The following is a 13,022-nucleotide window of genomic DNA, read 5'->3' on the forward strand; positions in this document are numbered from 1 at the left end:
CCCTACCAGGGGCCTCTTTAGAGTTTCTATACCACATGCGCCACTGCTTCCAGTATCATTATCTCTGTTCTTCCTGTCGTTCCACTACAGACCATTCACATACTAGGCCCTCGTTCTCACACTCCATATCAGCTTTGCTGTTAAATTAGAGACGTATAAATAAATGACTGTTGTGCTTTGTAACTACTTTAAAATGTGGACCTGTTGCACTAAACATGAAAATATTGATTTGACATATAGTTTAAGATGGTAAACATTGATTTGACATACAATTTAAGATTGTAAACATTGATTTGACATACAATTTAAGATAGTAAACATTGATTTGACATACAATTTAAGATGGTAAACATTGATTTGACATACAATTTAAGATAGTAAACATTGATTTGACATACAATTTAAGATGGTAAACATTGATTTGACATACAATTTAAGATTGTAAACATTGATTTGACATACAATTTAAGATAGTAAACATTGATTTGACATACAATTTAAGATTGTAAACATTGATTTGACATACAATTTAAGATGGTAAACATTGATTTGACATACAATTTAAGATGGTAAACATTGATTTGACATACAATTTAAGATGGTAAACATTGTACAACTTTATGTAAACATTATCTAACTTCATATAGAACGAATTGCACTTGAAATTAACATTTATTTAAAGTTATTTTATATGCATATTCTCACTTTTTTTCTGAGACAATCACTGAATTAGTTATTGATTTCTTCATCTTTAAATGCAATACTTGATATTTTATGTATTTCTATCAAATCAAAACTGGAATGTCTACTCAAAGCAAAGGTTGTAAAAGTATACTAGACATTAATAGAATGAATCATACACATTTTGATGTTTCTGTGACAAACTGTGAATTAGTTCTTGATTTAAACAGTTTTAAATGATATTTGATAGATTTTATGCTAGACTTTTATAGAATATTTTTGTTTCTGTGACAATTAATGAATTAGTTATTGATTTTTGCCATTTAAATAGATTTTTTTGCTAATTAATGTCTGAATATAAAACCAACTCGTGATAAAAAAAAACTTTATTTAAACTAGGCAAGTCAGTTAAAAAACATCTTATTTACAATGACGGCCTACTAAGGAACAGTGGATTAACTGTCTTGTTCAGGAGCAGAACGACAGATTTTTTATCTTGTCAGCTCGGGGTTTCGATCCAGCAACCCAACGCAATAACCACTAGGCTACCTGTGATGCTAGGATATTTCATATGCAGTGAGAGCTATTGTGAATAAGCCATTGCAGTTATGAAATTGTTAAAAGAATGTGCATGTTTCAAGTGTGTGCCGACTGAATATTTTTGGTATTTATTAGGATCTCCATTAGCCGCTGCAAAAGTATCAGAATTGTTCACTTCTCTCATTGACTTGTCAAACCCAGGCTTGGTCTGCTTCAAAAGCGTTCTCTGAAGTCTCGCGTTGTTACGTCTCTGGGTTTAGAAACTGGTAGTGGGGGAACAGGAAGTTCCGCGCAGACGCACATCATTCTTCACAATAAAGGAAACGTCAGAATTGTGCAGTAGAGATAACTACTTCTGTGTCCGTTTCAAATATATGATTACTGGTATGTAATAGCACGTTATAATATCGAAAGAACATGTCATAACATGCTAGGTAACAAATACGTCAAGGTATTATCACGTTTGATAAAGATTTTATGTGTTATTTTTGTGTTAAACCGCGTGAGTTAACGTGATGACGTTTTTACAAGTCACAGTTAGAGACTGTGGGTTATGAGTGGATGTATATCATTTCGTTCGGGTCATTTAATTAACGATCAATTTGTTGTAGCTTTCTGGGTTCGTTTTACATGTCGTTTTTGGTTTTGTACAAAATTCACGAGCTGGTAAAATGGCGGATCCCACTCGGTCTGCATCAACGCACTTCAGTGCAGGCAGTGAGGTTACAGCAGAGAGAGACCATTTTACGGTTGCGCTAAATTATTAATGTAATCAGTTTTCTACATGTGTACTAATATTCAGAGACATTCTGTTTCTGTCTATCTATACATGTTACTATGGTGTGAAGGAAAATGCTATTGGTTTTTGATTGGAATAATACAGTGGAGACAAGGTTATTCAGGAAAATAGTACATAGTGCTGCCTGAAACATACTACAACCTTGTACTAAATGTTTTTGAGTAATTTATGCATTCATGTGAATTCAGGAAATCTACTATAGATGAAGTGCATTTAGAGTTGTGTAGCCTAATTTAAAGTGTATACTTTGTCTAATGTGAACTAATTCATGTTTTGTTGTCAATGCTTAGCAACCAGATCTATTGAAATGAGATCAGTGCTTGACTTGGACAGGAGCTCACCGGAGCTGAGTACCAGCACCTCAAATTTCTACTGTTTGAGCTCATGTTCCTCTTATAGAATATTAGCTCAACGGTATTGAGCTCCCGAACCTAAATATGAACCATATTTTTAGAGAATTAAGAAAGTGCCAGAACTGTCAAGACTAACTTTAGACTAACCTAAGTGTCCGTTTCTCTTTATTACTACAGGCCGACTCAGATTAAGTCTGAGGCCGGTAACATCAACAGTGAGGACAAACCCAGCCTGCCTCTCTCCTTCCACACTGAGTCCAAACCTACAGTCACTGGGTCCTGATTGTGACAGTGGAGCCCAGTTTGCTCTGCAGGATCCAGAGATGGCATCAGTGAAGCTGGAAGACTGCAGTCAAACACTGGAGCTGAATGCCAACATTAAAGATGAAGAAGAGGAGGAGGAGATTGGGGAATCTGTTAGTCATGGTAAGAGCAGGTTCTGTCTATCCAAGTTTGTGTACTGGCATAGAGCAGTGATGTGGAGACACTTGCAGAAGTTGGCCTTTTTATAAACAGATTTCACGCAATTATACATCATTTTAGATGACAGGAGACTTTCGCACAATGTTTTTTAATACGTCACAAATGACAGGCTACTTTGACAAACTTTGAATCTGAGTTCAATAAAAACAACCTTGTCTTGAATCCATCAGTAGTCTAGTCCAGGTGTGAGGAGAAACACATTGTACAATATGAGGAGGAAGTTATAGTCCTAAACAAGCTTTCCAGTTTCACTGACTCACCCGATGATGTGCAGCTCACTCACCGGCCAAAAGCGTATCTATCTTGCTTTACTTTGTAAAACAATGCTGTTTGCTCAATAGGCCTATTTGAAAGATAACTTGGTAACACATACAGATTAGTATTTTCTTTTCAGCAGGGTCCATTTGCTTTACAACCTGTGTTTTCCAGTGATTTGTATTAAAAATATTGTGAAAGGCCTGTTATGAGAGTTGCAGGCTCATGTCTATAACAGCACAGAGAGGGAGAGAGATCATAGAAAGTGAATCTCCTTTTAGTTCTGAGAGATACAGACGTACTTCTCTCTCACCACAGCAATGGCCACACCTTGGTCTAAATAGGCTACAATGTTGCACAAACCATAAACCTGGTTCGGCCCAACATTAATACATTCTTAGAACATCAGGCACGTTTTCACATTACGTTTTTTATGGGGCTGATAATTACAGAGGAATCCAAATGTGATTACTCTGATTTGCTTTTATGAGGATTTTTTGCATTGCAAACTGAAAATATTTTTTCGCGCCGCAAGGTAGGCTACCTGATCTTTGCGAATGGGTTCCGGAACAAAAGACTACGAAACTGAGCGGTGCCGGAGGATCTGGCTCAAATTAAGCACGGCCCTTCTCATATAATGAGGTCGGTCTATCCCAAGGATCCCTGAATGCACGGACGATTGCACTTTTTATAACTAAACCAAGACCGACCACAGCTGGTCGTTTCCAATGGGAACAGATGAGTCATACTGGGCAGAGCCAAGCACGAGTCAGCGAGATCCTATTGGTGTGTTCTACAACACATCTGCATATTTCTGTTCAGGAACGCCTCCTCTGTGAAGCGCTTGTGTGTAATAACTCAATTCACCTTTACGTTCCTTATAAATAACTATATACACTGCTCAAAAAAATAAAGGGAACACTAAAATAACACATCCTAGATCTGAATGAATGAAATATTCTTATTAAATACTTTTTTCTTTACATAGTTGAATGTGCTGACAACAAAATCACACAAAAATTATCAATGGAAATCAAATTTATCAACCCATGGAGGTCTGGATTTGGAGTCACACTCAAAATTAAAGTGGAAAACCACACTACAGGCTGATCCAACTTTGATGTAATGTCCTTAAAACAAGTCAAAATTAGGCTCAGTAGTGTGTGTGGCCTCCACATGCCTGTATGACCTCCCTACAATGCCTGGGCATGCTCCTGATGAGGTGGCGGATGGTCTCCTGAGGGATCTCCTCCCAGACCTGGACTAAAGCATCCGCCAACTCCTGGACAGTCTGTGGTGTAACGTGGCGTTGGTGGATGGAGCAAGACATTATGTCCCAGATGTGCTCAATTGGATCCAGGTCTGGGGAATGGGCGGGCCAGTCCATAGCATCAATGCCTTCCTCTTGCAGGCACTGCTGACACACTCCAGCCACATGAGGTCTAGCATTGTCTTGCATTAGGAGGAACCCAGGGCCAACCGCACCAGCATATGGTCTCACAAGGGGTCTGAGGATCTCATCTCGGTACCTAATGGCAGTCAGGCTACCTCTGGCGAGCACATGGAGGGCTGTGCGGCCCCCCAAGGAAATGCCACCCCACACCATGACTGACCCACCGCCAAACCTTTCTGGTCATGCTGGAGGATGTTGCAGGCAGCAGAACGTTCTCCACGGCGTCTCCAGACTGTCACGTCTGTCACAAGTGCTCAGTGTGAACCTGCTTTCATCTGTGAAGAGCACAGAAGTAGCTAATATTTGTATTCCATGGCAAATGTTAAACGTTCTGCACGGTGTTGGGCTGTAAGCACAACCCCCACCTGTGGACGTCGGGCCCTCATACCACCCTCATGGAGTCTGTTTCTGACCGTTTGAGCAGACACATGCACATTTGTGGCCTGCTGGAGGTAATTTTGCAGGGCTCTGGCAGTGCTCCTCCTGCTCCTCCTTGCACAAAGGCGGAGGTAGCGGTCCTGCTGCTGGGTTGTTGCCCTCCTACGGCATCCTCCACGTCTCCTGATGTACTGGCCTGTCTCCTGGAAGCGCCTCCATGCTCTGGACACTACGCTGACAGACACAGCAAACATTCTTGCCACAGTTCGCATTGATGTGCCATCCTGGATGAGCTGCACTACCTGAGCCACTTGTGTGGGTTGTAGACTCCATCTCATGCTACCACTAGAGTGAAAGCACCGCCAGCATTCAAAAGTGACCAAAACATCAGCCAGGAAGCATAGGAACTGAGAAGTGGTCTGTGGTCCCCACCTGCAGAACCACTCCTTTATTGGGGGTGTCTTGCTAATTGCCTATAATTTCCACCTGTTGTCTATTCCATTTGCACAACAGAATGTGAAATGTATTGTCAATCAGTGTTGCTTCCTAAGTGGACAGTTTGATTTCACAGAAGTGTGATTGACTTGGAGTTACATTGTGTTGTTTAAGTGTTCCCTTTATTTTTTTGAGCAGTGTATATTTTTTTGCAAAGGGTAAAGTCTACAAAACTTGGTCCACTCTGTTCATAACAGCTGTTTCCTGTAGTTCACGATCATCTCCTTTGTTTTGTTGACTTTGAGTGAGAGGTTGTTTTCCTGACACCACACTCCGAGGGCCTTCATCTCCTCCCTATAGGCCGTCTCATCATTGTTGATAATCAGGCCTACCGCTGTAGTGTCGTCTGCAAACTTGATGATTGAGTTGGAAGCATGCATGGCCACACAGTCATGGGTGAGCAGGGAGTACAGGAGAGGGCTGAGAAGGCACCCTTGTGGGGCCCCAGTGTTGAGGATCAGCGGGGTGGAGATGTTGTTTCCTACCCTACCTTCACCACCTGGGAACGGCCCGTCAGAAAGTCCAGGACCCAGTTGCACAGGGCAGGGTTGAGATCCAGGGTCTCGAGCTTAATAATGAGTTTGGAGGGTACTATGATGTTAAATGCTGAGCTGTGGTCAATGAACAGCATTCTTACCTAGGTATTCCTCTTGTCCAGATGGGTTAGGACAGTCAGTGTGTAGTGTGATGGCGATTGCATCGTCTGTGGACCTATTGGGGCGGTAAGCAAATTCTAATAATAAATCATTCCCAGGGGGTAAAAGCAGGGTCTAGGGTATCAGGTAGGGTGGAGGTGATAGGATCAATATGTTCAGATTGACTCGTCTCTTTAATTTTCAAAGCACTTCATGATGACAGCACCGGTTCTCAAGACTATATTTTCTATTTTGAGTCAAAAGAAAAAACAATAGTCATTTAGTTCAGTTACCTAGGCTTTCTTGGGAACAGGAGCAATGGTGAACATCTTGAAGCATGTGGGGACAACAGACTGGGATAGGGAGGTTTCAGTTGAATATGTCCGTAAACACACCAGCCAGCTGGTCTGCGCATGCTCTGATGGATGCCGACTGAACCGGCAGCCTTGCGAGGGTTAACACATTTAAATGTTTTACTCACGTTGGCCACGGAGGAGAGCCCACAGGTTTGGTAACAGGCTGTGTCAGTTGCACTGTATTGTCCTCAAAGCGAACAAAGAGGTTGTTTAGTTTGTCTGGGACGTCCGCGACAGGGCTGGTTTCCTTTTCGTAATCCGTGATTGACTGTAGACCCTGCCACATACGTCTCGTGTTTGAATTGTGGCTCAACTTTCTCTCTATACTGACGCTTTTGTTGTTTTGATTTCCTTGTGGAGGGAATAGCTGCACTGTTTGGATTCGGTCATGTTCCCGGTCGCCTTGCCATGATTAAAAGCGGTGGTTTGCGCTTTCAGTTTTACATCAATGCTGCCATTAATCCACGGTTTCTGGTTTGGGAAGGTTTTAATCGTCACAGCGGGCACGACATCCGATGCACTTGCTAATAAACTCGCTCACTGAGTCAGCGTATACATCAATGTTGTCTGAGGCTATCCGGAACATATCCCAGTCCACATGATAGAAGCAATCTGATTGGCCAGACCAGCGTTGTATTGACCTGAGCACGGACGTTTCCTGTTTTAGTTTCTGTCTATAGGCTGGGAACAACAACATTGATTCATGGTCAGATTTGCCGAAGGCAGGGCTTTGAATGCATTGCGGAAGTTCGAGTAGCAATGATCCCGAATATTCAGAGTAAAGAAAGCGCCAGAAATATGATGTTAAAAAGATAACCTTGTGTCCGTTTCTATTTGTTACTAAAGGTATTTAATAGTTTAAACGTGCTATCTAATATCAAAAGAACATGTCATACCATGTTAGGTAACATCCATTAAAGGATTTTCACTTTTGGTAAAGGTTTGTTATTTTTTGTGTCAATCCAAGTGAACGTGATAAACTATTTTAAAAGTCACAGCTAGAATCTTTGGGTTTGTCTGAATGGATGTACATCATTTCTTCAAGGTCATTTTAATAAAAAATCTATTTATTTGACATTTATGAGTTTTTTTGGCATGTTATTGGTTTTGTGTGATTTTCACAAGCTGTTAACATGGCTGGGCCCACTCTGTCTGCGTCAACAGATTTATCTGTTAATGTTACTATGGTGTGAACAGGAAATAAAATTGATTTTTGAAGTGAAAACAAGGTTAAAACAAACTAACCTTGTCCTAAATGTTTTTGTAATTTATGCATTTGGGAAATCTACTTTTGATTAAGTTCACTTACGTTGTGTAGCGTAACAAATTTTAAAGCGTGTACTTTGTCTAATTTGAATGAATACATGTTTTGTTGTCAATACTTATCTACCTCATCTATTGAAATGAGATGGACAGGAGCTGATTACCGGCACCTCAAATTTATACTGCTTGAGCTCATGTTCCTCTTCTAGAATATTAGCTCAACAGTATTGTGGAGCTGCTGAACCTAAATATAAACAGTACCGGAACCTATTTCAGTCCAAGTTAAGCACTGAAATAGATCATTGATCAAGGAGAAATAATAATATAGACAAACCTTTTTTGTCTGTTACTCGTTGTTACTACAGGACGGCTAGAATTAAGTCTGAAGCCGGTAACATCCACAGTGAGGACAAACCCAGCCTGCCTCTCTCCTTCCACACTGAGTCCAAACCTACAGTCACTAGGTCCTGATTGTGACAGTGGAGCCCAGTTTGCACTGCAGGATCCAGAGATGGTATCACTGAAGCTGGAAGACTGCAGTCAAACACTGGATCTGAATGTCAACATTAAAGGTGAAGAAGAGGAGGAGAAGATTGGGAAATCTGTTTCTCATGGTAAGAGCTGGTTGTATCAAACTAAGTTTGTGTTATTCATTCCAACTTCCCACTGTGCATGAAAAGTTGCAGTAGAACTGTTTCAATGAAAATGTAGATGTTATTTCATGCTACTGACACAGCAGTATTGCCAGCATTTGTTTTATTCACCGGGCTGTCTGGAGTGTTCAGAGAGTAGACTAAAGAAGGGAAGTTGACAAGCTGCCAGTGTTTTAAAGTTCTATGAAATGAGTCTGTGTAGTTACTAACCCTTGTGATAGTGAGTGGAGGATGACACACCCCTTTTTAGCTTTCATCTCTTACCCACTTTTAGAATAGTTTTATTCCACTGTATTGTACAGCCTACTGATATGAATACATATGTCACCCAGTACAGCCAGAAGAGGACTGGCCACCCCTTTGGGCCTGTTTCTTCCAAGGTTCCTGCTTTCTAGGGAGTTTTTCCAGACCACTGTGCTTCTATATCTGCATTTTTGCTCTTTAGGGGTTTTAGTCTGGGTTTCTATAAAGCACTTTGTAACAACTGATGATGTTAAAAGGGATTCATAATATACATTTGATTGACATGTATATCACTCCAACTGACTGGTTCTTCTGATGTTGTTCACACAGGAGACTATGTTGAGACATTCTCTACATCCAGAGAGCAACAGCAGGAAGATCACAGAGCTAAGAGGTCTCACCACTGCCCACATTGTGAGGAGACTTTCCCAATTCTATCAAAGCTAAAAATACATCTAAAAATACACACAGGAGAGAATCCGTATTCCTGTACTGACTGTGGGAAGAGATTCACAACATCAAGGAATCTGACAGTTCATCAGAGTGTGCACAATGGAGTGAAGCCTTACTCCTGCTCTGACTGTGGGAAGAGTTTTTCTCGAATGAACTTCTTAAAAACACATACACGTAGACATACAGGACTGAAGCCTTACTCCTGCTCTGACTGTTTAAAATGCTTCACAACATCAGCTGAGCTAAAAGTTCATCAGAGAACACACACAGGAGAGAAGCCTTACTCCTGCTCTGACTGTGGAAAGATTTTCTCTCAACTTGGCCCCTTAAAAAGACATGAACGTATACATACAGGAGTGAAGCCTTACTCCTGCTCTGACTGTTTAAAATGCTTCACAACATCAGCTGAGCTAAAAATTCACCAGAGAACACACACAGGAGAGAAGCCTTACTCTTGCTCTGACTGTGGAAAGACTTTCTCTCAACTTGGCCCCTTAAAAAGACATGAACGTATACACACAGGAGAGAAGCCTTACTCCTGCTCTGACTGTGGAAATTGCTTCACAACATCAGGTCAGCTAGAAGTTCATCAGAGAACACACACAGGAGAGAAACCTTACTCCTGCTCTGACTGTGGAAAGAGTTTCTCTCTATTGTTTAACTTAAAAACACATGAACGTATACATACAGGAGTGAAGCCTTTCTCCTGCTCTGACTGTGTAAAATGCTTCACAACATCAACTGACCTAAAAGTTCACCAGAGAACACACACAGGAGAGAAGCCTTACTCTTGCTCTGACTGTGGAAAGACCTTCTCTCAACTGGGCACTTTAAAACAACATGAACGTATACACACAGGAGAGAAGCCCTACTCTTGCTCTGACTGTGGAAAGAGTTTCTCTCAACTGGGCCCCTTAAAAAGCCATGAACTTATACATACAGGAGTGAAGCCTTTCTCCTGCTCTGACTGTTTAAAATGCTTCACAACATCAGCTGAGCTAAAAGTTCACCAGAGAACACACACAGGAGAGAAGCCTTACTCCTGCTCTGACTGTGGAAAAAGTTTCTCTCAACTGATTCTCTTAAAAAGACATGGACTTATACATACAAGAGTGAAGCCTTACTCCTGCTCTGATTGTGTAAAATGCTTCACAACATCAGGTCAGCTAAAAGTTCATCAGAGAACACACACAGGAGAGAAGCCTTACTCTTGCTCTGACTGTGGAAAGAGTTTCTCTCTACTGTGCAACTTAAAAACACATGAACGTGTACATACAGGAGAGAAGCCTTACTCCTGCTCTGACTGTGGAAAGAGTTTCTCTCTACTGTGCAACTTAAAAACGCATGAACGTATACATACAGGAATTATTCCTCACCGCTGATCTGACTCTAGAAACTGTTTTAAAACAACAGCTGAGCTAAAAGGTCATCAGAGACAGACACAGGAGAGGAACCTGACTTCTGCTCTTAATGTGGCAAGAGTAACTCAAGTAAAAGTGAAAGTCACCAAGTAGAATACCACTTGAGTAAAAGTATTTGGTTTTAAATATACTTAAGTATCAAAACTAAAAGTATGAATCATTTCAAATTCCTTAAATTAACCTCTACGGGATGGGTGTTCCTAAAACAGGACAGTTGCTAATGTGACTATAATGACATTGTATTCAACAGCTAACTTTCTGGGACATAGACATGTCTTTTATATGGGCAAAAAGATTAACAAGAATTTAAGCAAACTTCAGTGTCAAATTAACAGTAGCTATTACAGTGAAAAAATACCATGCTATTGTTTGAGTAAAGGGTAAAACAACAAATTATCACTGCAACTGGTTTGATACATTCAAACCATTTGATTTGTCATCCTTAGGGTCCCAGAGATCAAATGTAGCATAGTTTTTTGTTTGATAAAATCCATTTTTATGTGAAATGTAGGAACTGGGTTCTACATTTTTGAACCCCTGTTGTCTCTGGCTCCACACCCACCCCACCCAGCCATCAAGATGTGTGAAAGTTAGTGAATAAGCTAATGATCCATCATGTATGAAATTCCTGTCCGTGTGTAAACTTAAATGTTTTATTACCATAGCATTTGTATATGTTCTCTATAGTTATGTACTTAAATGACCAATTCAGGACATTTGGGGAAACTCCTGGCAGACTTGATACAGTGCAGTAATATAATTCTTCACTGGATCAGTCAAACTTTTCACACACTGCTGCCTTCTGGTGGCCTAAAGCTACATTACACCTAGACTCCTTTCTGAAAGTATTTATTTATTTTTTATTTTACCTTTATTTAACCAGGCAAGTCAGTTAAGAACACATTCTTATTTTCAATGACGGCCTAGGAACAGTGGGTTAACTGCCTGTTCAGGGCAGAATGACAGATTTGAACCTTGTCAGCTCTGGGGTTTGAACTTGCAACCTTCCGGTTACTAGTCCAACGCTCTAACCACTAGGCTACCCTAGTGTGGCCTTTCTTGCATTTCAAAGTTAATGAAAAAGAAAAAGGTTTTGTTTGTATGATTTTACCAGATCTAATGTGTTATTCTCCTACATTAATTTCACATTTCCACACACTTCAAATTGTTTCATTTCAAAAGATATCAAGAATATGCATGTCTTTGCTTCAGGTGCTGAGCTACAGGCAGTAAGATTTGGGTCATTTTAGGCTGAAATGTAAAGGGAAAAAAAGGGTACAATCCTTAAGAGGTTTTTAGCAAACTAGTGAGTCTGCCAGATCAGAGGCAGTAGGGATGACCAGGGATGTTATCTTGATAAGTGTGGGAATTTGACCATTTTCTGTCCTGGTAATCATACAAAATGTAACTAGTACTTTTGGGTGTCTGGGAAAATATATGGAGTAAAAAGTACAATTTAGAGGGGGGAATTTGGTGAAATAAAAGTAAAAATTGTCAAAAATATAAATAATTAAGTACAGATACACCAAAACTTAAGTAAAAGTGATTTAAAGAACTACTTAAGTACTTTACACCACTGCATGTATCCATTCCGTGTGTCAGCATTGCAGGCTGGTGGTGTGATGGTTGGGGTGTGTTTTCAGGGCACACATTGGGCCCCTTGATAAAAGTTGAGCAATGTTTGAATGCCACAGGATATCTAAACATCATGGCCAATCAGGTGCCTCCCTTCATGGCAGCAGTTTATCCCTCCCACAAGGCTTGTAAAGGAATGGTTCCAATAACATTACACTGATTCCACAGTAATTGTGCATCTGTGGGAGGAGATGGAACGAGCTATTCAGAGTAGATCCACTCCCAGCCAACTTGACACAATTGTAGGAAGCATTGGAGTCAACATGGACCAGCATCCCTGTGTTCTGAGGACAAAGGGGGTGCAACTCAATATTAGGAAGTTGTTTCTTATGTTTTGTACACTTAGTGTATATCAGGTAAGGATGGTGTGATGATCATTTTTTAGCATTAGTTTGGGTGGATTATTTTCTATTACTCAACTTCTGTTTAATGATAAACAATCTATGAATCAACTACTTGTTTATTAAATTTTATTTTAATACTAGATTCATTATTTTAGTCATTGATGATGAATGTATTTGAATAACTGTATTGAATATAATTGATCTGGTGGCAGGTAGCCAGTGGTTAAGAGTGTTGGGCCAGTAACTGAAAGGTCGCTGGTTTGAATCCCGAGCCGACTAGGTGAAAAATGTCATTGTGCCCTTGATCAAGGCAATTAACTCTTATTTGTCCTGTACGTCTCTCTGGATAAGAACATCTGCTAAAAGACACAAATATAATGAAAAAATGTTTGTACATGAATTCATGCTGGGAAACCACTTTTTTCTCTTAAATGAAATAAACTGTTTGAAGTGAAATACTGTATATACAATACACAACATTACCACTTTGTTTACCCTGGCCAGAGGGACAGGCCCATAGTAAGCTAGACTATGTAGCTGCTGTTGTTAGTGCAATATAGCATGTCAGCTCGCTAATGATTA

At 40.3% G+C, this 13,022-nt stretch overlaps 2 protein-coding genes across 2 annotated transcripts in view; both read left to right on the forward strand.

Moving 5' to 3' along the window:
* Window positions 1-13,022, forward strand: part of LOC115116980 (zinc finger protein OZF-like) — a 171,776-nt gene that overhangs the window by 29,521 nt on the left and 129,233 nt on the right. The window lies entirely within an intron of this gene.
* On the forward strand, window positions 1,515-12,548 carry LOC135573361 (zinc finger protein ZFP2-like). The gene is made up of 4 exons (XM_065022443.1): window positions 1,515-1,605; window positions 2,551-2,799; window positions 8,057-8,305; window positions 8,918-12,548. The coding sequence occupies exons 1-4, from the start codon at window positions 1,596-1,598 to the stop codon at window positions 10,420-10,422; spliced, it is 2,013 nt and encodes a 670-aa protein (XP_064878515.1). The 5' UTR covers window positions 1,515-1,595; the 3' UTR covers window positions 10,423-12,548.

This window comes from Oncorhynchus nerka, linkage group LG2 (assembly GCF_034236695.1).
Source record: "Oncorhynchus nerka isolate Pitt River linkage group LG2, Oner_Uvic_2.0, whole genome shotgun sequence".
NCBI lineage: Eukaryota > Metazoa > Chordata > Actinopteri > Salmoniformes > Salmonidae > Oncorhynchus > Oncorhynchus nerka.